We start from the raw sequence: 27542 nt of genomic DNA on the forward strand, positions 1-27542 counted from the left end.
TGTGAAATAACCTTCCTGTCTGTTTTCTTCTCTTTGCCTTTATGGACGTTAAGTGAAAAATGCTGAATTCTCAGTTATGCTCTTTGATAGCTTTAAAAAAGCACAAAGATAGTGTCTCCAGGTGTCTTTTATATCTTCTTGGAAAGATGGTACAATATTTTGGGCAGTTCTTCAGTAAGAAAACTGAAGGTCGATGCAATAGTGATGATTTATTTCATGATTGCGTCATCCGTCTAGCTCTGTTCTTCTCACTGCAGTAGCCACTAGCCATGTGTGGCTTCTGAGCACTTGAAATGTGACCAGTCTAAAAAAAAAGTAAAAACAAAAGTAAAATTATTATTTATATTGATTTTTTTTGTTGAAATGGTATTATTTTGGACATATGGGTTAATTAAAAGTAGTATATTATTAAAATTAATTTCACCTCTTTCTTTTATCTTTTTAATGTGGCTGCTAGAAAATTTAATTGTGTATTAACTTCTATTTAGTTCTAAAAATTCTAAATTTTTGAAGTTTAGCTTATCAAAGAAAAACTAATTGTGTAGCTTGCATTTGTGGCTTGCAGTATGTGTTTGTTGGATTGTGATATTCTAGGTAATTCCATCATTCTTCTGCTTACTTATTATTTTGGTCATTTTCAGCATAGTTAGAAATAATTGATGAGTAATGATGAAATAATTACAAGATGATGAAATAGCAGAATGTTTTACAATATAGAACAAAGAAGATCACTGAGATCCCATAATGCATCTTAGATTCATGAAAGGGTCCAAAGGACTCAGAGGGCAGGTGTAAAATAGAATGAGTTTTATTCAGTTTTTTAAAGTAAACTTTCTTTTCGTTCTTTCAAAGAATTCTAAGAATAGAAGTAATGAAATATCAATCCTCACAAATAATTAAAATTGTTTAAAAAGCTAAAATTGAGTCCAGTGGACCCTGGTGATAATCGAGAGTTAAGTATTTTACCCTTTACGGTTTGCCAGCTTCCGATGAGGAGCTGTTCTTGGCATCGTTTTTAGGTGCCTAATTTGTCTTGGCAGCACGGTGGACTTAGTGCCGCCTGATTCTTTGTGTGTTACTAGTAATAATGATCAAGGGCTTAGTGATGAAATTTCTATCCGTCTATAAGATGCGTGGCACATTTTATGATTCACAAGCTGCAGTGGCCACCATACCATATGTGCTTCTAAGTATCGGGTTTGAATATTTGCTTGTCTGAAATGTGATCGTTAATACTTCATATATAACCTGGCATCTTTTTTTTTCCTTGTAGACTTTTGTGAATGATGTAAGGATTCCAGAACAGACTTATATCACCTTGAAACTTGAAGATAAGCTGAGATTTGGATATGATATCCTTATATGATTTTGTGCATTTATTAAATTTATTCAAAAATCTTTACTCTGGTGTAAATGAACATTTCTTGAGACTTAAGAATTCACAATATAGGCAAGCTAGAAGTCTCTGTGCTTTCCCATACTAAAATACATGTTTAAAAATAATATGTATGTTTTTTGGTTACTATGTCTGTTCCTAAAAATAATCATGGACAAGTTGATGGACTCAGCTTTGTTTTTGCCCTCTCTCTATGTATAGTTTCAGCAGAGGTCTCCCTTCAGTGCTATTGCATGTATAATTTGGGTACCAAAGAATGAGGGGAGAGGACAGGGGAGTGTTTAATATTAGCCCAGCCTAGGGATTTTTTTTGATTGGACGATAATGGTACAGATCAGTCTCCTGAGAGAAATGTAAGAATTTAATTACCTAGCTTTCCTTCCATCCCTACTTTTACTCCATTTTATGCATTCCATCTGTATTGCCTGTTTAATTCAAATTTTTCAATATCCTGTGTCTTCTAAGACCCACGCTGCCTGATTAAGTACATCATGCATTTAGTGTGTGGTTAAAATTCTTTTGTTTAAAAATAGGATTCTAAGAACTGAACAGGGACATGACTGTTTCCTACTCCCTAGGGTAGGGTAAAGAATCACTAGTAAAGAGAAGGGACATGATGGAAGAAGAATAAAAATATTTCTATTCATACAAGGCAGAAAGCTTTGTAAAGAGGACTTATTTGTATTTAATTAAAATACAGATAGTCTCCATTATGCTGAATGTTTTTCTTGAGTTTTCATTTTTCAAGTACTACATTTATCTGGACTTCAGTATTAAGGAGCGTATTAGACGTATTGGCAGCTTGGATGGACGGAAACATTCAAGCAGAGAAAATGCAGTCTCAGCTAAGTAGAGTTGATGCTTAGATAAAAGACACATCCTAATACTGTCAGATTGTTCTTAGAGCATAACTAGTTTTTACTTTATACTTAACTTAAAATTTATGAAAAAATAGCTTTATAGCCCATCATATAACCTTTACACTTGTAGAGCCAAAGAAACATGAAAAGTGAAACCATTAAGTATTAATACTTTTGAGTTGTATATTTTAAATCCTTTAAAAAATATGTATCACATAAAATGATTAAGAATTAGCATTAAAGCCTTGATTCATGAGTCACTTCTCACCAGCATAATAAGTTTCATCCAAAAATAAATACAAGTATATTTTGAATTTTAGTACCTCCCTAATCCATTTGACATCAGCTGCTTTAAAATGTGAGAAAATAGTAGGAAATTTGGGTTTTAATAAAACTCTACAAAGTTTACTTCAAATGTTAAATCAAGAAGAAATTATTAAGAAATAACACATGCTTTTACAGACTGTACAATAATTTCTTAATAGTGAACCTATTTCCTTCTTATACACTAGCTCATAATATGTCTGTCTAAAATTTCTGGGACAAATGTTTTGTTCCAAAAGACTTCTTCAGGGTTGTAAGTCAGTGTTGAGTCAGACCTGCTATCCAAATACTCAGGTTAGGCTCAGCTAATTTTATTATTTTAAAATAGCATCTTGAGGCTGGCCCAGTGGCATAGTGGTTAAGTTTGGTACGCTCTGCTTCGGCGGCCTGGGTTCACAGGTTCAGATGCCGGGCGCGGACCTACACTACTCATCAAGTCATGCTGTGGTGGCAACCCACATACAAAATAGAGGAAGATTGGCACAGATGTTAGCTCAGGGCCAATCTTCCTCACCAAAAAAAAAAAAAAAAAACTCATATTGCTTATGATTTTTGAGCACTATACATAAATGAATGTTGGGCTCTTAGAGTGGCAGAAGCTTTATTAAGTAGGATGAAGTTTTAAAAACAAATTTCATATATTACATTTACTTGTTCTGTATTTAGTTATACCAGACTGAAGTAAATATTGTGCTTTATTTGTATTAAAATTAAGCTTAATAGTTAGCCAGTCTGCAAACTGCTGTACCTTGGAGTGGAAAATGATTTAATTAAAATGCCACAGCAACAGAAAGAACATTTTACCATTAATTGAGACTAGAACTAGGAAACAAAATTTATCTGCCCAAGGTATTTTTTCTAACTAGAGAAATTATGTGATTTAGAAAAGCGAGTAGTGAAATATCCAAGTTTAAGAACTGACTGTAAACTCATGAGGGGTAATAAAATAAATGCTGCAGTAATCAAAATAAACTTCAGAAAGAGCTAATAAATCTCCCAAGTGGCCAAAAATGTAGCAGATAAGCAAGCCTAAGTGTATGCATTTCACAATTATTTATTAAATGTCTCCTGTGTGCCAAGCATAGCCCCCGTGGGCTGGGGAGACAGCAGTGCATAAAACAGACCACAGTCTCTCTCCTCCTGGAGCTTGCACTTTAACGGGGTCGGAGGGAGCTGACAGCACACATAGAAAGAATAATAGAGGTGACAAGTTCTGTGGAGAGCAACTGTGAGTGGGGGATACAGAGAGCTAGTGGTGGTGAGTGCAAAGTTATGGTTTTAAAAAAAATGTTGATGAAGACCTCACTGAGAGCCAACATTGGAACAGAGGTACACAGGAAGTGAGGGAGCTGGCCATGTGGACGTCTGGAGAAATTGCTCTTCAGGCAGAGAGACGAGTTAAGTGCAAAGGACTTGAAGCAGGAACGTGTCTGGCATGTTTGAGGAAGAGCGTTAAAAGTCTGTGTGGCTGGAGTCAGTGAAGAGTAGGAGGATGTGGGGGGCCAGTGTATCAGCCCTAATAGGACGTTTTAAGGATTTGACTTATTCTAAGTGAAATGGGGAGCTGTTGGAGGGTTTTCATCAGAGCAGTGACCTGATAATGACTTTTGTGTTGAAAAAGCTCCTCTGGCTACTCTGTTCACAGACTAAAGGTGGAAGTGGGCAGGGGGGAAAAGAGAGAGACCAGCTAGGAGGCAGTGGCAGTGGTCCCGAGGGAGCAGTAGTGGAGGTTTGGACCAGGGTGGTAGACGCGGAGGTAGTGAGAAATGATAGGGTTCTGGATGTGTTTTGAAGATGGAGCCAGTCATATTCTGGTTACGTTGAATGAAGACTGAGCGAAAGAGAAGAGTCAAGGGTGAATCCAAGATTTTGCAATTGACTTAAGCAATTGGAAAAATGTTGAGTCACCTTTAACTGACATACAGAATTCTGTGGGTAAAGCAGATTTCATGGAGAAAACTGAAAGATCTCAAAAAAACAAGATTTTGCTTTAATTTTGGTTTGGTTTAATTGAATTTTGTCTATTGCTATTGTTTTCTATTTGATTTCTGCTGTCTTTATTAATTTCTTTCCTTTAGGTAAAAGCTAAGGTATTCATTTAAGACCTTCTTTTCTAATATAGGTGTTCAGTGCTATAAATTTTCCCATAAGTACTGCTTTAATATTCAAAATACTTTCTAATTTCTCTTGATTTTTCTTTGAGTCACAGGTTATCTGTAAGTTTGTTATTTAGTTTCCAAATATTTGGAGATTTTCCCGGAGACTTTCTGTTATTGATTTCTAAGTTAATTCCATAGTGGTCAGAGCACATACTTTGTATGTCTCAAATCCTTTTCAATTTATTGAGACTTGCCCTGTGGCCCAGAATATATCTGGTCTATCTTGGTAAATGTTCCATATGTACTTGAAAAGAATGTGCATGCTGCTGTTTTGGGGTGGAGTGTTTTATTGATGTCAGGCCAGGTTGGTTGGTAGTGTTGTTCACATCTCTGTCTTTCTGGTTTGTTGTCTGTTCTACCAATTATTGAGAAAGAGGTACTGAAATCTCAGGCTGTAGTTGGATTTGTCTACTTCTCTTTGCAGAATTTTTTGCTTCATCTAATTTGAGACTCTGTCACTAGGTACGTAAACATTTAGGATTACTATGTCCTCTTGATGAATTGACCCCCTTTGTCATTATAAAATGACCTGCTTTATCCATGATAAATCAGAAATCTGGTTTGTCTTAGAAATCTGGTTTGTCTAGATGTTGATACAGTTGTTCCAGCTTTTTTTGATTAGTGTTAACAGGGTGTGTCTTTTACATTCTTTCACTTTTAACCTGTTTGTGTCTTTACTTTTAAAGTTGGTAGCTCATGGTTGGTCTTACTTTTTTTATTCAATTTGATCATTTCTGCCTTCCTTTGGGGATTGAGATCATTCACATTTAATGTGATTACCGATGTGGTGAGGTTTAAATGTCATCTTAATATTTGTGTTCTATTTACCCCATTGGTTTTTTGTTTTCTTTTTCTCCTTATTTCTTTTGTATTATTTGAACATTTTTTGTGATTCCATTTTGTCTCCTTTGTTGGCGTATTAGCTATAAATCTTTGTTGTAGTGGTTGCTTTTAAGATTTATAATTGCATCTTCAATTTTAAGTTGTATCTTCAAGTGACGTTATGCCACTTCACATATAGTATGGGAACCTTACAGTAGTGTACTTGCATTTCTTCTCTCCTGACCTTTGTGCCATGGTTGTCATACATTTTATTTTTAAATATGTTACAAACTCCATACTGCATTATTAGTAAAAAGTCAAGTATCTTTTAAAGAGATTTAAATAAGAAAAATATCTTATATTTTTTATGCCCATATATCTTAAACCAATGTAGCTACCATTTCTCGTGCTCTTCATTCCTTTTCATAGATCCATACTTTCATGTAGTATAATTTTCTTTCTGCCTCAAGGGCTTCCTTTAACATTTCTTGTAGTATGGCTCTGCTGGTGATGAATTCTTTCAGCTGTTATATGTCTGGAAAAGTATTTCACCTTAGTTATTGGAAGTTATTATTGCTGGGTACAGAATTCTAGGTGACATTTCTTTCTTTTTAGTAATTTAAAGATGTTGCTCCACTGTATTCTCACCACCGTTGTTTCCCTTTATCCCTGGTTTTGCGCAATTCGATTATGATGTGCCTTGATGTAGTTTTCTTCATGTTTCTTGTACTTGGGATTTGTTGGGCTTCTTGGATCTGTGGGTTTATAGTTTTATCAAATTTAGAAAAATTTTCAGCTATTATTTCTTCAAATTTTTTTGTGTACCCCCCCCCCCGGCTTTTCCTTCAAGGACTTTAATTAAATGCATATTAGGCTATGTGAAGTTGTCTCCCAGCTTAGTGATGCTATTTATGTTATTTTTTAAAATTATCTATTCTCTCTGTTTCAATTTGGGTTGTTATTGCTGTGTTTTTAAGTTTACTAATCTTTTCTTTGTCGATGTCTAATCTGCTGTTAACCCATCCAGGATAGTTTTCATCTCTAGAAGTTGAATTTGAATTTTGTTTTTGATGTCTTCCAAGCTGTTTACTTAACTTTTTGAACATATGGAATGTGGTCATAGTAACTGTTTTAAACATTTAAACATGACACAAACATGACGTTTGTGTCAGTTCTGCATCAGTTTCAATTGGTTGGTTTTTGCATGCATAGTAATTTTTGATTGGATGGCAGACATTGTGAATTTTACCTTGTGGAGTATTGGGTGCATATTTTTGTATTCCTGTAAATATTTTTGAGCTTTGTTTGGGGACACAGGTTACTTGGAAACAGTTTATCGTTTTGGGTCTTATTTTTAAGATTTGTTAGGCTTCTAAGATTAGTCTGGAGTGAATTATTCCCCAACTACGAGGCAAGACTTTTCTGTATTCTCTGTGATAGGGGTCAGCAAACCCATTGGCAAATCTGGCCCTCAGCCTGTATTGGTAAATAAAGTTTTATTGGAACACAGCCATACCCACTCATTTACATATTTCTATAGCTGCTTTTGTACTACCACAGTAGAATTGAGTAGTTGTAACAGAGATCATATGGCCTGAAAAACCTGAAATATTTACTGTTTGGCCCTTGACAGAAAAAATTTGCTGACCTCTGCTTTATCCAGTGGCTCATGATTCAAGGGGTTTTCCAGCCTGGCTGTTGGAAGCTGACACTGTTCCTGGCCCTGTGTGAACACTGGGTGCTATTACCTCTAATACTTTCAGGTGGTCCTTGCCCCAGTCCTAGGGAGTAGTTTTCTCACGTCAGTACTCAGCTGAATACTTAAGCAAGACCTTCTGAAGATCTCTGGAATTTTCTCTCTGTGCAGCTCTCTTTTCAGTACTCAGTCCCATGACCTCTAGTCACCCTGGTCTCATCAGACCCTGAACCTCATGTCCTCCACAGCTCAGGGAGTCTGCCAGGCTCTGACTGGATTGCCCCTCCTTGCAGTGTGACCTGGAAGCTCTCTTTGAGCTGGGGCAGTGATTGGACTCACCCTGGTTTGTTTCTTTTCACTCAAGAATCACTGTCTTTTGTTCCCTGATGTTGATTATCTTGAAAACCATTGTTTCGAGTATTTTGTCCATTTTTTTGTTATTTCAAATGTGAGAGTAAATTTGGTTCCTTTTGCTCCATCTTGGCCAGAAGCAGAAGTCTGTGAAGTTGACTTTGGACATTTTGGATCTGCAAGCTGAAGCCAAGGAAGAGGTATAGGCTAAAGACAAAAATTTGGGAATTTTCGTTATATAAATAATATTTAAAACCTTGAGACCAAATGATATCACCAAGGGAGTGAATATAGATTGATAAGAGGTACAAGGACTGAAACCTGGTACATTCCGACATTAAGAGGTAGGAGAGATGAGAAACCAGAAAAAAAGACTAAGAAGGAACCACTAGTGAGCTGGGAGGAAAATCAGAGTATGGTATGGTTTTCATGTTTAAAAGTGGAAGATGACTTAAACATTACTTAAATACCTTGAATCTCAAGATGCCCCCTCCTCATCATCCCATTCATACAAGTCATTATAAGAACCCAGTACCTTAATTTTTAAAAATGGGGTTCTTTTCCCAAAGAAGTTATCTGCTCCTGCCGTAGTGATTCACAAAATGATTGGGTTAATCGTATTAGAAACAAGGTAAAAGTCATTGTCGTAGCTCCTAAGTTGATGATTTATCTTTACTTGGAGTACTATATGTAGAGCTGTTTGCTTGGCAATCCAGATAATGGCTGTTAATATGATCAAGGAGGGGTTAATTAATGTGATTAATGCGGTTGATATCCACAACAAAACATGAACACACTTTCCAAATTTCAAAAATGGAGGACAATTTTCTCAAAGCTTGAAAGAAGGGAACTTAAGAAATTAAGATGAGCTATTAGATAAAAGAATAAAGTCATAGAAGAGAAGTTGTTTAAAAGCTATATTCCTATAGAACAGGGTCTTCTACAAGTTGGACAAGGTATTCATTTGCTGAAATAAAATGATATATATATTTTTTTTGAGGAAGATTGGCCCTGAGCTAACGTCTGTTGCCAATCTTCCTCTTTTCTCTTTTTTCTCCCCAAAGCCCCAGTACATAGTTGTATATCCTAGTTGTAGGTCCTTCTAGTTCTTCTGTGTGGGACACCACCTCAGCATGGCTTGATGAGCGGTGAGTAGGTCCGTGCCCAGGATCTGAACCCACAAACCCCAGGCTGCTGAAGCAGAACACGCGAACTTAACCACCATGCCACCGGGCCAGCCCCTGGAAGGTTTTCTGCTATTAACTTTTAAACCTTGGGCATCTTCTAGGATTTTCCTTGTTAGTACAGTGTGGACTCTAATTTAGCATAATTATATATTTCACTATCAAATACAGTGAAAGGAAATTTACCATATCCTAATGAGAAGATCCAAAAAGAAAAGTTTTTGGCTAACTTGAAGGAGAATTTTTAAGGATAGCCTTCACATATATATATGTTAAATCACACATATAAAATAAAACATACAAATTTAGAAAAAAATGCTCTTTTTCCTTTCTTTCACTGTATAAAATAATTATTCCAGTATTCTCATTTATCTGACATCTGTGTCTTCAACAACATGAAAGTCACATTTTTTTTAATAATGTATCATTTTCCATAAAATATTGTAAAAATACAGCACTTTTTGAAACTTTATAACACTGGAAATCTTGTCCCAACCAGCAAATTGGACAATAATATTACATCCATTATGTAATATTTGGAAAATTAAAAAAAATTTTCCCCATTTCTTCTAAATGATTGGTATCTCCCCAATGAAACAACTTAATGACTTAAATTTTTTTTGTGGACAATTCGTTCTAAGCTAACTTCCCTTGCCAATCCTCTTTTTTTGTGTGTGTGCTTGAGAATGATTAGCCCTGAGCTAACATCTGTGCCAGTCCTCCTCTATTTTGTACGTGGGACACTGCCACAGCATGGCTGGTGAGTGGAGTAGGTCTGTGCCCGGTATTCGAACCCACAAACCCAGGCTCCTGAAGCAGAGCGCGTGGAACTTGAACTACTTGGCCGTGGGGCCAGGCCCTTAATGACTTCATTTTTAAAATCATTTTTTTTTTTTTCTGTGAGGAGATCAGTCCAGTGCTAACATCTGCCAATCCTCCTCTTTTTTTTTTTGCTGAGGAAGGGTGGCCCTGGGCCAACATCCATGCCCATCTTCCTCCACTTTATGTGGGATGCCGCCACGGCATGGCTTGCCAAGCAGTGCGTTGGTGCGTGCCCGGGATCCGAACCGGCAAACCCCAGGCCGCCGTAGCGGAGCGTGCACACCCAACTGCTTGCGCCACCGGGCCAGCCCCCTAGAATGATTTTTGAAAGATGTGTTCACAATGATATCTGACACCTAGTGTTTTAAGGCCATACTCCTAGGAGTAACTGAAACTGTAAAATTTTGCTCTTTTTAGCTTTAATTGTCGTTAAGATAAAGGAGAGTGTCTTAAATCACATTACTAGTTTGCAGATGAGTTTCATGATCCCACTTTTAGACAAACATTTCTTAAATAAATTGAGCATAAAGATGCCTAGAATAGCAATCACAGTCTTATGTAAAGAAATGGGGAAATAACGTATAAATATTATGATTTTTAATAAGGAAGAATTTAAACTTTTTATAACTTTTTTTTTGGGTTTTTTAAATTCAGGTATAATTGACATGACTGTAGTTAATACTGTATTGTATATTTTGTAACTGATTGACATAATGAGTAATTGTACTTCAGTTTGTCATTCTTCTTAATCAGCAAGTTAAAAACAGTTATCTAGGTCTGCACTGTTAGAAAGATGCTACCTTTGGAAGTAAAAGCTGGGGCTAGGGCAGTCTCTAAATCTCCTAGTCATACCAGAGTTCTCAGGTAAGTTCCCAGACAAGAGGATTCTTGAGTTCTTTAGTCCCACACACAAGAACCTTTCTAGAAGGTAAAGTGTTTGAACCTAAGAAGTATGGCCTCTTAAGTTTTCCCTGACCTTAAAGGAGTCTAAGTCTACAGAGGATGCCCCAGACTAGCCTTGGGGAATAGCCTTCAGGCATTCCCAAGAGTAAACTTGAAGCACCAGAAAACCCTCACAGCAGGCTAAAATCATTTGTTTTCCAATGAAAAATAGAAATGGCTTTCAGTTTTTTTTAAGATACTGTTTTTCCATTGAAAATGTAGGAATGCTATGAATCTTTTCTAGCTGTTCATTAGTTTCTTAGGGGTGAAACAAAGTTCTTAGACTTTTATTTTTCATTAAATATACTTAGTTTATATATACATATCTCCATGTATTACAGCAAGTATGTATTAGCATTAGTACATAACAAAAAAAATAAAATTTTACTATTTTAAAGCTATAGGAAGCATTATGAAGTGATAGGGAAGCCCTGGACTGGGAGTCAGTTGACTGGTGTTGTCTTGGGTTCTGCCCCTCCCATCCTCAAGTTCCTTATCTATAGAACAGGGAGGTGGGTTAGTGGAAATGAAGGGGGTATTCCTCAAAGCTCTTTACAATTCTAAAAAATTCTGAGTTTTTATTACATTGACTAGAAATGCAGGTTAAATACTGGTTAACAAGTTTACTATTCCTTGTGCACAGGAAGCCTTCTCCCTCCAAGTAGTCGTGGTAATTATACTTTCTACCCTTGAAGTCACGGGTGCTCTGAATTGGTAAAGAAGAATAGAATTTAGTACGTGTTTATAAAAGTCCTTTCATTACAGAGTTAAGTAATGGTGGGAAATGTGACCTCTACTGTTTAGTGAGAGTCTTTATAATATAGGGGGCATTGTTCTTTTTGGCATAATAATGAAAGCATTCATTATATCTAGTGCTTGGTTCTAATCCGTATAGAATCAGTTGTTTGATAATGTGATCTGACCCTGATTGCAGTTCCTGGGGGAGAGGGGTGTTTGTGGTTGCTGTATGGACTCTAATTACGGCATTTCTTTTGCGTTTTCAAAATGAACCTCATTTTTATCAATGCTTGTGAAGTCTGAGTAATGGAATTCCTTCAGCATTTACTGTTGGGTAATCACTGATGAGATATTTCCTTTACATGTCTGTGATTAGCTATCAATATAATGTGATCCGGATGCTTTTTCTTCTTTGTAGTCATATTGTTGTTAGTGAGAACTTAGTGCCTTTTGTGCTTTGATTAAATTACCTGGTTTTTTGTTTCTTGAAGGTCATTATTACCTAAGTTTAGAATTACTTGATAGACTGAAAGATTTTCTTTAGTATTTAAAAATGAAAATTTTTATATTTGTGAGCATATTTTAACATTTGACTCTTAAGGGGACTATAATAATTCTGCTATAATTACCTGTTGAAAATATGACAATTTCTAAATTATCTTTGGTCATTTGAAGCTTAATTATCAGAATTTTCAAATTATATTCTTCCTTAGCCCTGTTTACATACAAATCTTTTCACTGTAGTACGTGGAGAAATGAGGGTCCCTGAAGAAGCTCTCAAGGTGAAATGTTTTTGCTTATTTCTTTTGTTAAACTTGCCATTTACTAGGGTTGATTTCACTCATGGATGTTTCACTGCCACTTTTAAATGTTTTATAGCATGAGAAGTTTACCATTCAGCTTCAGTTGTCCCAAAAATCTTCAGAATCAGAATTATCAAAATCTGCATGTGCCAAAAGCATAGATGCAAAGGTGGCAGATACTGTAACAGAAGTGCAGCACAAAGCTACAGAAGCACTGAAATCTGAGGAAAAAGCCATGGGTAGGTTAACCTCTTTAAAAATACCGTACTTATACTTGATTATAAAGAAATTGCATGCCTTATTCTCAAAAACTAGGCCATGTTCGTATAAAAATAATTGATAATGACAATTTCAGAGTGGGTTTTAATGCAGTCACTGCTCTCATTAGAAAGCGATATAAAACACATAATCATATGGCAGTTGTATGTGGGATGTAGGTGTGTTTAATATGTTTAAATATTTGAGGGAAGTAAATATAATTCACCTTATGGTGTTTTTATTATTTCGTGTTTGTCTGCTTTTTCTCCTGAGTTATAGTAACTGAAATGAATTAGGAAATATCCAATAATGCTATATCATCATAATTATTATCATATTTATCATGTTTCAGGAACTGTAAAAAATGCTTTCACATAAATAATCCCATTCATATAAAAGCAATTTTTTAAATTGATGGACATTACCAAATTCGCTCAAATATAAATCTATTAGTCCGGTTAACAACTAGTTTAAATTTGGTTACTGTGCAATGCCCTTAGGCTTTAAAAAAATTGAAAAATGGTCATTCATATCAAAATTTACTTTAGTTTTGTCTTTTATATTTAGACTTCATGTATTTCTGTATACCAAACAACTGATTACTCTCTAACAAAAAGCCATTGGGCAGTAGCAGTTTGCATTACTTAAGATACTAGCCATTGCAAACTTTCATTTATTTAGTCATGTCCAACATTGAATAAAGTCTTACACAAATATAAGTTATTCATCTTAGAGTACTTTTCAGCTGTCTAAACTATACTTTGTTTTTCACTTAATAAATTAACCAGGCAATTCTAGCATTCTGCAAAAGTGTATTATTTTTCTGTTTCATATGCTTTAGACAGATTTTTCCCACCTTTTTTCAGATACTTCTGCGATGCCCCGGGGTACTCCATTGTACGGGCAGCCGTCGTGGTGGGGGGATGATGAGGTGGATGAACAGAGAGCTTTCAAAGCAAATGGCAAACCTGAAGAAAAAAGTCATGAAACTGGAACATCAGGTAAAAAAATCTCAGACTATGACATTTTGGGAAGAATTTATTATCTAAGCAAAAATCTGTCTACCCTGAAAAGAGATATCTGCTGTTCTTTGATAAAAAAATAGTTGATGAATGTTTTAATGACATTATCATATTTAAATTTATTTATTATAAATGATTCTCACGTAAACTATTAATTCTAGTATCTTTCTAAATCACTTTTATTTAAAATATTTTTTCCAGCTTATTTATGAGATTGTTAAAACTTGGGAAATAGATTAATAATGTAACTGGACGTTTTAAAATAATTATTAAAATGTTTCAATTATACCAAAATAGTAGGTACAAACTAATTTTACTTGTTTCATTAGATTCACAAACATACAATCATATTTTTAAATGAACAATTTCTATTATGTTCAGAAATGTAATATGAAATTAAAGCTTCTTTAAAACCTCAGTGTGCCTAATTTGTTGGAATATGGTAGCAACCAGATGAGCTGAGTTCAGCAGCCAGAATGAAGAAATAGTTCTGGGTCACATTCTCAGATTAATAGTCAAGGAACATACTCTTGTTATTGGGGAGGTTTACTAGTGAACTAAGTGGCCATAAGCCAGAAAACTGAGATTTCTAGGAAATAAACGGAGGTATCAGTTGTCTGTTAACATAGGGAATTGGCAAAGACATCAACACGGAAGGATGGAGTAGCTAGTTTCTGGAATAATGGCAGATAAGGATCCAGAACTGGAGGAATTAAATACAGGCACCAGGGAGCAGTATGGAAAACTAAATCTGACTCTGAGTCAAGGATCGATTCCATCAGAACTTTTCTCAATTTTCTACCTTTGACCCTAATTCTACAAGATAAATAAGATGTTTTTCTTAGCTGGAGAATGGAAACACTGCTTCTTTAAATATGCTCTAATTTTACCGGGACACAAGTCTAAGAAAGCTGGCTTTATCAACTTGATCTTACAGTGCCCCAGACTGAAGCTGTTAACTTTGCAAATAAATTTCCATTGCAGCTTCCTTGTTTCTGTGACCAACATGGTGCCCAAGCTCAGAAACGTAGTATTATTTAGCATACCCTCAGATGCAAATAACAGAAATGCATCTAAACAGGAAGGACGTTTACTAGCTTAGGTCACTGAACCTCTGCAGGGTCGGTTAATGCGACATCTCAACAGGGTCATCATCTAGCTGGTTTCTCTCCGTCTCTCAGCCCTTCTAGCCACAGGGGCTGTAGGAGTTTCCCCTCTTACTCAGAGCTGCCTGCCAGCAGCAGTCAGGGCTGCATGCTGCTTAGATCACATCCAGCAGAAAATAGCAGAGGTTGCTTCAGAAGACCCCCAGCAGTTGGAAGAAGAACTTTCCCAAATGTTTTCACATCTCTCATGTCATTGGCCTCTCACAGGTGCGGGAGTAGGTTGCCTGCGTGTTTCTGAACCAGGCCCTGGCATGGTTATGAGAGTACCGTTAAGCCCATCTTGCCCACCCTGAAGCTGAGTGGGGGTTAGTTTTCCCCTAGGGCACACGAGCTGTGTCAGGGAAGAGTGGATACCTGGGAATGTTGGAGTCCTTTAGGAGGGAGGAGCAGGGAATGGGTATGGGGAGGCAATCAACAATGACCACTTTATTTGAAATCTTTGTGTCTTCCCTTCCCCTCATTTGTCTCATACATTACCTACTTCTGTTGCCTTTTTTTTTTCATTGAGTCATAATTGAACTTCCTACTTCCAGTTTCAACCCTCCTGCAGTTCATTTTGCGTAATAAATCTAAGCTGTCCTTTATTTCCTTTCTTTCAGGAAACTACAGTGGCTGCCTTTTGCCTGCCAAATAGATTTTTTGTCCAAGTTCTCTGTAATTTTGTCCACTTTCCTTAGAGAGCCTTATGTCCTATTATCAGTTGTTTTTAGTGCTCTCTCCCAGTGCATTCCCACATAAATTATACTAATTCCCACCTGCTTTTCTCCCACAGACTTATATACACATGAATCAGGTGATATCAAATTCTAAATGATACATCTGTATATATGTATTGCTAATAGATAACACTGTTTCATTCAGTGTTTTGTATGTATGCTTTCTTATCTACACTGTAAGTTCCTTACTTAAAGGATCACATATTATCATTGTACACTGGAGCCACCTAGTAGAAAGAGAGAGAAAAAAATGTACTAATTATTAGGTGGTTAATTTAAAAGAAAATACAGCAGAATATAACCATTGCCGATTTCTGAAAATAATTGTTATAGAGATTTTATGTAGCCATTAAAAATCTATCCCTCCCCCCTCATGTACAAAACAACTTTTGACTTCTGAAATATGTAACTTCTAGAAGACAATGAAGTATAAATGTAATTTTTATAAAAGGACATTTATAAATGTCTCTGCTGGAGACAGAATCATGGTTTATTAATAATAGCTAACACTTCAGTGGTGCTTACTTTATCCAGACACTCTTGTAAGTGTCCTGCATATGTTTAATCAACTAATCCTCACAGCAATGCGTACAGGTAGTTATTGTCATTTCCTGCATTTTATAGATAAGAAAACTGAGGGGCAGCAATGGGAATTTACTTAACCAAGGTCACCCAGCTAGCTAACAGTGTAGCTGAGATTTGAACCCAGGCAGCCTGACTCCAGAGTCCATGCTTGGAACCACAAGCGGTTAACATTTCAGCCTTCATCTCACACACACACACACACACACACACACACACACACACAATCACTCCAAAAGAATATACTTCGTAGAGTACAAAGATTTAAACAAACACTCCTCAAACAAATTGGCATAAAAAATTGATCCCTCATACCTCAGCATAATAAAATAAATTTCAAACTATGAAGCATCCAGCAGTAATTTCATCTGTGTGAGTGAAACTGGATTCTTAAATGATTATCAGCTTATGTGGCCTGTCTCATTGAATGTCATTTCTGCCAGATGACAAAAGCTGTCTCATAATCTTGGGATTATTTTTGAGTAAGAAGGAATTAAGTGATTTACATCTTGTGTTAAATAGCTTAGAAGCACCCTGTCAGATTCAGCTGATTAAGAGCCTTATAAGAGTCTCATTTGCTTTCTTATATTAATATGAGGATGTTTTGTTTCAGATTTATCATTTGCAGTTTTTTAAAATATGGGATGAGGGAAACAGTTTACTGACCTGAAACAATTTATGATGCCAGCAGAGATTGTAGAATCAAATTTGAAAGTGTATACTAAATGTTATTTTGTTTCATCATTTTGAAATTAAGGTGTTTTTTAAAAAAATGTTTCAAATTGTGAAATGCAAATGATTAGTTTAATTATTTCTGCTCTAAGCATACTCTTTTGGTAAAAACAAAAAAATGAATTGCTTCTTGGTTACCAATTTTTAGAATGTAAAATCTTAGTACTTATTATGAAAGCTGAACATTCCAGAAAGGATAATAGAGTATCTGCTACCTGGTAATTTTTGATGTCCCTCTCTGTGGGTCCACATGTATCCAGAATCTCCTACAGACTTACCATATAGTCTAAAAAACCCTAGAAGCAAATACATACATAAGAACAATCGTGTTCTCCTGAAATTGTGTGAATATTTTGAGTCCTATTGAGAAGGAGAGTTTGTCCTCATTTTAGCTACAGGTGTGCTCTTCTACCTGCTAACTTGGTTTAGACATTTATTTAGGTTACAGCTAAAGGCCTTTAAGTGTTGCACACATCTTGAAAAGGTGTGTGCAACTGTGAGGAGTAGATTTTTGGCTCTTTTACATTGATTTTAATCTACTTGAACTAAATTTGGAAACTTGCAAGTTGTAACTCCTGTTTATCGAAAGTGGTTTCCCAGTCTTTGTAATTTCAAGTACTTGAATATACTAGGTTGGATGAATATCTTAAGCAGAACGAGCCTTCATAGTTATAGTCTTTGTCATCTTGAATTAGTTTAATATTTCATGTAATTCAGTACTGAATAATGAAGGAAACTTTTTTTCTGACTTATGTGTATTTAAGTTACCCTGAAAGGTCACACAATCATAAAATGCCTTAGGAACTTAAGGATGTTATCACCAATTGCTCTTCTGATTTAGATAAACATAATTAATTCTAGCATAATCAGTTATTAAATCATTTTAAATATCTAGCAATTGAGATGAATAACAAAATAGTATAAACAAAATATTAGTATATTTAGTTTAATTTAGTATATACAAAATAGATTTTGAAGAGAAATGAGTGTTAAATTCATAAATTCCAGAATGTGTTCTGTCAGTGTTCTAAGAGAGGAAAGCTGTTTTATTTTTCTGTGTTAATTTAGAAGACCCCTACGAATTTTTCTAGTAGGCCTGCATTTCCCAGGTATCGTAGGCCCACACTTGATCTGTTTTTATCGTCTTCAGGGAAATGAATTCCCCCACGTAATTAATTTTTCAGGTGACTGAGCTTGACTTTTACAACTGACAATTTTTTCAAAAGTTTAACCATTTCCTAAATTTCTATGAAATGAATTACCCATATCACTGCTTTCTTAAGCAGAGAAGCCTGCAAATAATTTAAATTTTTGCTTTATGACTCAGCATCATCGTTGTGAATATCAGTTGTTGAACTGTGGTGCAGTATGGTGATGTCCTCGGGAGGCTGAAGTATGGAAGGCCGTCTGCCCTGTGTCCTGAGTGGTCCTGGGCTGCTGTGGTTCTGAGCCGTGTGTCCTGAGTGGTCCTGGGCTGCTGTGGTTCTGAGCCCTGTGTCCTGAGTGGTCCTAGGCTGCTGTGGTTCTGATCGGTCCTGGGCTGCTGTGGTTCTGAGCCCTGTGTCTGCTCTTTATTGTTGTTTGTCTTTTCTCTGCCACTTCACTCTGACTTCTTAGTGCAGTGTCTCTGACCTGAATCCTGACTTCTACGCCCTCCAGATTTGCCACATGTATCTGAGGAAACAGTAAAAAGACTGTCTATGAGGGACTTCCCTCTGTAAAATTCGTGGCCATGAGACTGTAGGCGTTGTCATATCTGTCTTGGGTTTTTTAGAGTTTGATTTTCGGTTTTAGTGTTTTGTTTCCCTAATTCTTAGCTGCGTCGGAGAGTTGGGGGAGGGAAAATGAGAAGTGTTTATTTGTGTACCTACTTCTGGCCAAGCTTTGTTCCCGGTAACTTAATATGATCTCACTTAATATTTATCTCACTAAATCTTCACAACAGTCTTATGGATAGATGTTATTATTTCCCCATTTTACAATGAGGAAAATGAGAATTAAAGACTGTTAGAGATAGGATTTATCTGATTTCAGATCTCATCCCTTCTTGCACTAAACTAGGCTGCCTGGTTATAATCCTCTGATCATAACAGGCTGCATGTCCACTCTGTAGTGCTCCTTGGCATTGTTAGACAACTGATTTCTGGGTAAATTAGGTGTTAACTTGTATAAGTCTCAGGTTTCTAGTCCTTGGAGTAAAGGCTATTTTCAAGTAGGACTAAGGGAATGATAACCTTAAAAACAGTGGTGTGTAGTTGTCGGTCTCTGCTGTTTTAATGTGTTATAATATGAAAACATGTTGAAAGTATGTCAGTGTTAACTCTGAACTTTTCATTCACAAGGGAGGAAAATTGGGAAGATATTGCTTTGAATCATGAGTGATGAGTGGATTATAAATGCTGTTCTGGACCAGCTTTTTGTGGGTTTTCTTCGTAGTTCAGCCATATCCTTTTATATGGGTAGGAAACTACCACCCCTTGCCCCCAGTGTTACTCTGTTACTGGAGAAAGAGCAAAGCCAGATGAATGAATGAATGAAGGGGATCGGTCTGGTGGCGTAGCAGTTAAGTTCGCGTGCTCCATGTCAGTGGCCCGGAGTTCACGGGTCCGGTTCCTGGGTGCGCAGTGGTGCACCGACGCACCGCTTGTCAAGCGATGCTGTGGCGGCGTCCCATATAACGTAGAGGGAGATGTGTACAGATGTTAGCCCAGGGCCAGTCTTCCTCAGCAAAAAGAGGAGGATTGGCAACAAATGTTAGCTCAGGGCTAATCTTCCTCACCAAAAAAAAAAAAAAAAATGAATGAATGTATGAAAGTGTGTGTGTATGTATGTTGATAGGATAGGTTTATAAACCAATTGTACTATACAGAATTGATCAAGTACAGTACATTGTACATAGTAAATAAATCAATGTATAAAAAAATAAAAAAACAAAAAACATTTATTAATGAGATTATTAATATTTAGGGAGTGGTTAATGCATTTTTCTGTCAGAAATTTTAGGTGATGGGCCTTCAGAGTAAACACTCAGAGTCCAAGTGGATGTTTATTATTAACAAAAAGATAAATTAAGTCTTTAATAAAGAAATTTTAAAAACACAACTTGAGGTTATTAAGTCTTGTATAACCACTTTTTCCAAATAGCATGTAAAATTATTGCTTTGATAATGTAGAGTTTTTGTTGATATACTTGTTTCATTTTCAGTGGTGAGAAAAACTATGTAGATTGTGAAAAGGATAATTTTTACATTAAAAATTCCTTTTGTTAGATATTCTGTTTATCTTCTGTGTAGTTTTTTTTTTTTGGGAAACGGAGTTTGATCTCTTCTATACCCTGTCTCACACATTTGATTAGAGAAATGTTGCTGTCCCAATATTCTGTAACCTTTTTTAAAAGCAAACAATTCTGTGACTGCTTCATATTCGGAGTACTGCCAAGAAGTCAATTACAACACCTGAAGAATCACATCAAGATTTAATATTTGAAAAGATGTTTCAAAAGAGGGAATACTTCACGTAATTAGAAAATGATTGGAAACAACCTAGTCTCCTTGTATTGGCTTTCCTTCCTAATAAATTACGTGCAAGTGGTTTTTCTGTCAGTCTGTTTAAAAAACATAATGCTTTTTTTTTGCTTTAGGGAAATATTTTTCATTTGAACTCATTCTTTACCATCTTACTAATAGACATGTTTCCTTTGCTTCTTGAAAAACAGGGCAGTTTAATCTTTAATATATGTTTTTTGCATTTGAGCTATATAATAACTCATACTTAAAAGAAAAAATTTCAATTATTTTCACTTCTATACCTTTACATATTTTATGTATAAATGCGTTTTTTTTATACCTTTATATTTGTTTCTGAATATAAGAAGAATAATGGTAGTGTTCCAGAGTTGCTTGCTTCTTCTGCCAGTTCTTGTTGATCTGAGATTTATAATTCAGCTTCCCTTCAAGGATTTTCGACACTTTGTACATGTTCTGCTGTATAGAAATGTAAATGAATTTTCTTCTGGAATTATTGGCTGGCGACTGAATTTTCTATTTTTACATTATTTCTTCCACAGTGCTGCTTGGATTGCAATACTACAAGCAAACCACATGTTTTATCTTTAATCTTTTATTCTTTATAAAATGTATCTATTTTCTTGCAAGGATCACACTTCAGTAGTATTTTGTCATTCTAAAAGTAATGTCTCTGAATGTGATGGTGAAGAATGGTAAGTGGAATCATTGCTTCTAGAACATCGCTTACATGTTGACTTCATGTTTATTTCCTTATTTGAGCACCTGTTCTTCTTTGGAGCTCTACTTCTGTTCATAGATATTTCAGATATTTCATCCTCCTTACTTGAAAGGAAATTCATATTTTTTTCTCTTGCTCGAGATACATACATTGAACATGCATCTCCATCTCCATTTGATTTAGTTCCTTTGCACCTTGATGATTTCTGGATCCAAGTTGGAGAAAATGTGGACCTAGCCATGCCAGGTCCGTCTTGTAACTGCTTTGCTGTCCTTGGCTGTGGTCGCTGCTTATCTTACATCTCCTGTTGGTAACTGAAGGCCACATTTATAATCGAAATTATTTCTTCTCTGTGACATCTGCCATTGTTTTTCATCCAGACTGTTATCTGCCTTCTGATTCTCATGGATTAATACAAATGGCCATTACTGTATTCCCTGAAATGCTAGAAGCCCCCAAATATTTTGAATTTTCTCTTATTTTTCTCATTAGGGTGCAGCACAGATGCAAAACAAGTTGAGGAACAACCTGCAGCTGCAAATGAAGAAGTACTTTTTCCTTTCTGTAGGGAACCAAGTTACTTTGAAATCCCTACAAAAGAATTTCAGCAACCATCACAAATAACAGAGAGCACTATTCATGAAATCCCAACAAAAGACACACCAAGTTCCCATACAACAGGTGCAGGGCATGCTTCATTTACCATTGAGTTTGATGACAGTACCCCAGGAAAGGTAACGATTAGAGACCATGTGACAAAGTTTACCTCTGAGCAGCGCCACAAGTCAAAGAAGTCTTCTCCTGGAACTCAAGACCTGCCAGGGATTCAGACTGGAATGATGGCACCAGAAAACAAAGTAGCTGACTGGCTAGCGCAGAACAACCCTCCACAGATGGTATGGGAAAGGACAGAAGAGGACTCCAAAAGTATTAAGAGTGATGTTCCAGTTTACTTGAAAAGGTTGAAAGGTAAAGTGAATCGATCATTTCAGAACTTCCTCTTTTATGATAAAGAAATTTCAGTCCTCACAGTTACCAAACTCCTATTAGATAAATAATTACGTGGTAGGAAACGTCTGCTTTTTCAGAGGTTTATATTTAATTTTAAAGCTCAAATGTAAGCCATACTGCCCATGTTCCACTTAGTCATTCAAAATAGCCTGCCTTCATTTTCTTGCCAAAACCAGATTGGTTTTGTCAATTTATATTTATGCCATTAAGTATGTTTCTTTTTCCTGTGAAACTAAAAGATCCATTCAGTTCAACAGTGGAATTCCCTAGAAGACAATTCTCATCATTTTCTTGACTTAAGTAGAATATTCAATTCTATTCTTATCTATTGTGGTGCTTCCAGTAAAATGTCAGTATCTCGATTTTTGAAAGAAATGTTAAGCTCTTGAGCCAAAAGTTCTACTTTGGTAATATAGTCACATTGTTGATAGACTGTTTCAGACTGTTCTCAGTGGCTACTCATGAAACAAAAATTGTGGGTTTAGAGATACTTACTGGGAATCACTTAATGGAATTAAAAACTTTTTCAATATTAAGACTTTTATGAAAATCACAATTGAATGTTTATTTGTGAAATAGTTACTATATATGCTTTACTAGTGTCACACTTGGCCAGAATTAGTAAAATCTTTATACCTGTACATTGAAGTGTTAGTTGATAGTTTTTTCCCATGGGTTTTGCTAATTAAATTTATTTTAGGATGTACTGAATACAGATTTGTGTTGCTGTATCTCAGTTTTATTTAACAAGCTATCTATAAGGGAATGATTGCATGTTAATCTGACCATTCTGTTACTATACAAGGAATTAATGAGCTTTAAAAAAAATGCTCTCAGCGACTATATATTAGTTACCTTGTATCCCTAACACTTCACCTAGGACTTGAGTATGTGATAGGGCCGCAGTAATTTGAATGAACATGAACGACTTCACTATCAATGACCAGACTGATCCTGGCTTAACGCATACTTTATGCCCTGGGATTCTGATCAAGTAATGAAGAAATACATATTTTTTATTTGCTTCTAAGACGTTTCAGGATAGTGAGATGGTGTGATTACCGAATTCTTTGTTGGGGCCTGTTACTATATTTAAATATAATCATAAACAATTACCTGGCATATGTACTTTGATATACGATTGTTATATTCTACTAGATAATATTAAATACATAAATGAGATCTATATATGTATGTATGTTAAAGCTTACAAATAGTAGCTACCCGTTTGTAAACTGACCATTTTTGTGAATTCTATAAATAGTACTGATATTCTAGTATAATATAAAAGGTAGCATAAACTTTGAAAATTTAGAAATAACATCATCTTTTTTAAACCACTTTTAAGTGTATAAAAAATGAGCTAAAACATTCTTTTAAAAGTTACTATTTTAAAAAATATCTGTATTAAACTTTTTTATTGTAACTTTTTTTAGTCATTATAACTATTTTCTGTATTACCTATTTTTCTTTTTGTTTTTTGTGAGGAAGATCAGCACTGAGCTAACATCTGATGCCAGTCCTCCTCTTTTTGCTGAGGAAGACTGGCCCTGAGCTAACATCTGTGCCCCTCTTCCTCTACTTTATATGGGACGCCACCACAGCATGGCTCTACAAGCAGTGCGTCGGTGCGTGCATGGGATCCGAACCGGTGAACCTTGGGCTGCTGCAGCGGAAGGCGCACACTTAAACGTTTGTGCCACCAGGCCGGCCCCTTACCTATTGTTTTTAAGCCATCATTTTAAGACATTTTCTGTTCTTGAACAAGCTCCATTTATATGATTCTACTTAGAGGGATTAATGCCCACATTCACATTGCATCTATAATTAATGATTAGATATTTGAAAACTTTACCAGAAGTTATACAATCAAATTACCATTGTCCCTTGAAGTTAGTTTATAGGTAGACTGATATTCTAGTATGTTGCCACTGCTTCTTTTTAATTTGACTTCATACCATTTTACAAGCCATCCAAGAAAATGTCTTTGTGAATATAACTCAGTTTGGTCCAAGGTAGATCCACTTTATTTCTGCAGATTGTTTTACGAATGACATTTGACTTTTCCCCAAAGTCAGAGCTGCCATCATTGGATAAAGATTTTCCACACTTCAGGATATCAAAAGTATATACCTAGACTCTAAATGTATTTATAGCAAATAGTAACAATTTTACAGTAATTAGACTTTCAGCAACTGTTTAGATCAGTCAGAAACTTGAAAGTAGGCGAAACAAAACAAAAACAAAAAAAACTTTGCTCCTACAAGAGTAAAGTGCACGCGCTTTGGGACAGTGAGGAAAATAGTGTTCACAAAGCCCATACACTTTTACCCTTTAGGAGAGTTGCAGCTTGTTTTGGCCACAGCTACTGACTGGGTACAGCTAACTACCCTTAAAAATACTAAAAGAACTTCAGCATATTTAGACATGGGTAATGATAAACAAAACAGGAAGACAGAAACTTGAGGAGGAGAGCTTCCTAGTGATTTTTTTGTTCAGTAAAAACAGAAATTGCAGTTCTGATCAGATGTCTCACCTTGTGTGACACTGAGAAATACAGGAAGGAATAATAATTTTCCAAAAAACAAAATGGCTAATCTATAAAGAGAAATTTTAAGCTATAACTTAAAGAAAAGGTACTGAAAGGACCTGACACCACTGAAGTGCCAAATTTTGTATGTTGGTACAAGAACTGCATTCTGTAAAGATGGTCTTCCATGTTGTGTGTGTGTGATGTGGGTTATTTGGTCTTATTGTGCAGGAAATATTGGAGTTTAGTTATTTCCAGCTCTTACAAACTGGACACGTTTTCAGTATACCTAATGCAACAATGAAATAGGTTGCAAAATGTCATGTTTTTAATAAGTTTTGTATTTGAACTAGTGGTTTTGTTTGGCTTGGCATCCCATTTGCTATCCCTGATTCTTCATTATTTGAGGCAGGGATTCCATTAATTACACCTGGTTTTTAATGGAAAAACCCATTAATTACCTGGTTCTTTCTTTTCAAATTGCATTTTGAGTAGTTCCTAGTTTGAACAAAGAGTTTCAGATTTGTTATTGTGTCTGATATTTACAATATTAATTGCTGTCATTGTGCCGGGGGTGCCCCTGGAACCCCTTCGTTTTGGTCTTATGCACTCCTTTCGCTTCCCTTGCCTATTACTTTTCCAAAACGTCACCCTTTTGTCTTCTGAGCCTTCTCACTCCTTTGATAAACCACATTTTTACAGTCAGTCCTCTTATTTTAAATCATTAGCACCAGTTGGTAACCTCAAAATTCATTAGAAGCAAGCCCAGGAATGTTCAAACTCAGCTTTTTCCTTGGATGTATGTCCTTTGTCTCTCCCAGCCCCCAAGTCTTTCAGTTCTGCTCATCTTCTTGTTTGGTGCACTTTATTCAGCAGGCATGCAGATTAAAATTTGTAGCCCAGGAAAACATAAAAATCAGATTTAGTCCTGGAAGCTTTGGAATGTACCTAGTTGACTAGATTCATTTATAGCTTTCTTCTAAAGAAGCCATCATTTAAGCCCCTGTTTGTCATTTGATCTAAAACATGCATGGAGTAGCTCTTGACTTGCCAATAATTTCGTGCTATAATAATGTAATAATTATCATTTGATTATTTCTTCTAATGTTCTTATTATTTAGGTAATGAGAATTCTAAATCAGTGAAATATCAAGTCATTTTCATAAAGTTTTACCTGTAATCCATAATAGAACCATGAAGGGTAACAAAAACCCTCCATTAGGAAGCTGATGTTTCAAAATTTAAATATATTCTTACTTGACTCTATATGCTTCATGGAGAAGACAAATAGATTTTGGTCTGGTTATATTTAGCACCATGCCATTTGTCCAGGAGATGCTTAGATTTATATAGGATTTCATAGACTGTAATTTTCCATGATAGACCTTTTAGCCTGCTTTATTTAACTCTTTGAAGCCACCAGAGTTTAGAGTGCATATGCAAATTTTCATAAATTCTCATAGCTAGAAAGACATTTGTAAACAATTGTATAGTAATTGGTGCAAACCACAAATTTGCATCTTTTTATTAAAAAGGAAAGGTATGCTATACTTTTGGAAGTATTGAACATCATCGAAAGTTAAGATTCGTCACATTTTTATGGCATTTGTATTCTCTTTTCCCTGTGTAATGATAAGCATTTCAGTGGGATCACCCTTTTTCCTATCTCTCTTTCTCTCTAATACTAGAGAAAATTTTTGATTGCTTAAATAAGGTATAAGGTTTGAAGGCAGGATTAGTATTTATTAATGTTATAAATACAGATATAGCATTGCTTATCTGTTAAGGCATTGATGAATCATTATAAAGTTAAAATTTGGAGAAAGAAAGACAATTCTATTGAATTGTTTATAAAGGACCTCATTGTTGGTTGACAAAATTTGAATGTAAGCATTGCCATTGCTGGACATTTGCAGAGCCTGTTACTGAAGAGAACATATGACTTTGGATTGAAAAGGGGGAGGGGGCAAAACAAATAGCACTTTTGTATATGCTTCTAATTTTCTACATGGGGTTTTTCGCATCCAGGAAATAAACATGATGACGGTACACAGAGCGATTCAGAAAATGCTGGGGCTCACAGGCGCTGTAGCAAACGTGCGGCTCTTGAGGAACACCTGCGGCGCCACCATTCAGAGCAGAAAAAGCTGCAGAAGGCCCAGGCTCCTGAAAAGCAGCAAGACCAAGCTGTTGTAAGTCAAACCGCTTTCGTGGTTGCGTTCTTTGATGAAGACAATCCCAGAAAAAGAAGGTCATATTCTTTTACTCAGAGTGCGGGAATCGGGTGTCAGGAAACCACTTATTCAACACCACATACAAAACTTGAAAAAACAAAATCTCCAACAGCAGATGCCAAAGTGGTTTCTTTGTCTTTACAGACTAGCTCTGCGCATCACAGAGGGGGGCATGGTGTTCCACATGGGAAATTGTTAAAACAGAAATCAGAGGAGCCATCGGTGTCAATTCCCTTCCTACAAACTGCATTATTAAGAAGTTCAGGGAGTCTTGGGCACAGACCAAGCCAGGAGATGGATAAAATGTTAAAAAATCAAGCTACTTCTGCTACTTCTGAAAAGGATAATGATGATGACCAAAGTGACAAGGGTACTTATACCATTGAGTTAGAGAATCCCAACAGTGAGGAAGTGGAAGCAAGAAAAATGATTGACAAGGTAAATAATTGAAATTCGGATATGATGTTAGTTTTCGTGTGGTGTATTTGACTGTTAAAAATTATTGGAGAGTCAGCATGAAATGTTCTCCTGCAGTCAGTGGTATTGGAACTGTAGGATTTTGTTACGGAACTGCAAGACTAAAAAGAAGACCAAGATGATTTCTGATTTTATTCTGCTTATATTCTGAATTTGCCTGAGTTTCATATGTAAAGTCCTGCTTGGACCTTTTAAAGTTGTGTAAATTTAAGATAGGATTTTAAAATAGTATACTTTGCATTTATTTAAGAACTAAAAAACAAACAAAACCCGATTGCTATGACTCTGTTAATGTAAGCATAAATGTTAGCTGATAATAGTTAACCACAGGTTTCCTGCCTACTAATTTCATGTTGGAAGCAGATGAAAATACATATATTTTAATCAATTTTGTTCTTTGTCCTTATTTTCTTTTCTTAATTTCTATTCACTGCCTTCTTTGGTGATAGAAAAGAAGTATATGAAAACAAAA

The 27542-nt window shown here is 35.8% G+C and overlaps 1 protein-coding gene across 12 annotated transcripts in view; it reads left to right on the forward strand.

Moving 5' to 3' along the window:
• Positions 1-27542, forward strand: part of CEP170 (centrosomal protein 170) — a 134830-nt gene that overhangs the window by 55002 nt on the left and 52286 nt on the right. For 9 of the 12 annotated variants that reach the window (XM_058533533.1, XM_058533532.1, XM_058533540.1 and 6 more), the window contains exons 4-10: positions 1274-1352; positions 12018-12076; positions 12174-12336; positions 13222-13356; positions 21311-21787; positions 26388-26551; positions 26738-27031. In XM_058533533.1, the coding sequence (XP_058389516.1) occupies positions 1274-1352; positions 12018-12076; positions 12174-12336; positions 13222-13356; positions 21311-21787; positions 26388-26551; positions 26738-27031 (1371 nt within the window). The remainder of the gene's footprint in view (positions 1-1273; positions 1353-12017; positions 12077-12173; positions 12337-13221; positions 13357-21310; positions 21788-26387; positions 26552-26737; positions 27032-27542) is intronic. The other 3 variants (XM_058533541.1, XM_058533542.1, XM_058533543.1) reach the window with 1 other exon arrangement.

This window comes from Diceros bicornis, chromosome 38, assembly GCF_020826845.1.
Source record: "Diceros bicornis minor isolate mBicDic1 chromosome 38, mDicBic1.mat.cur, whole genome shotgun sequence".
Taxonomy (NCBI): domain Eukaryota; kingdom Metazoa; phylum Chordata; class Mammalia; order Perissodactyla; family Rhinocerotidae; genus Diceros; species Diceros bicornis.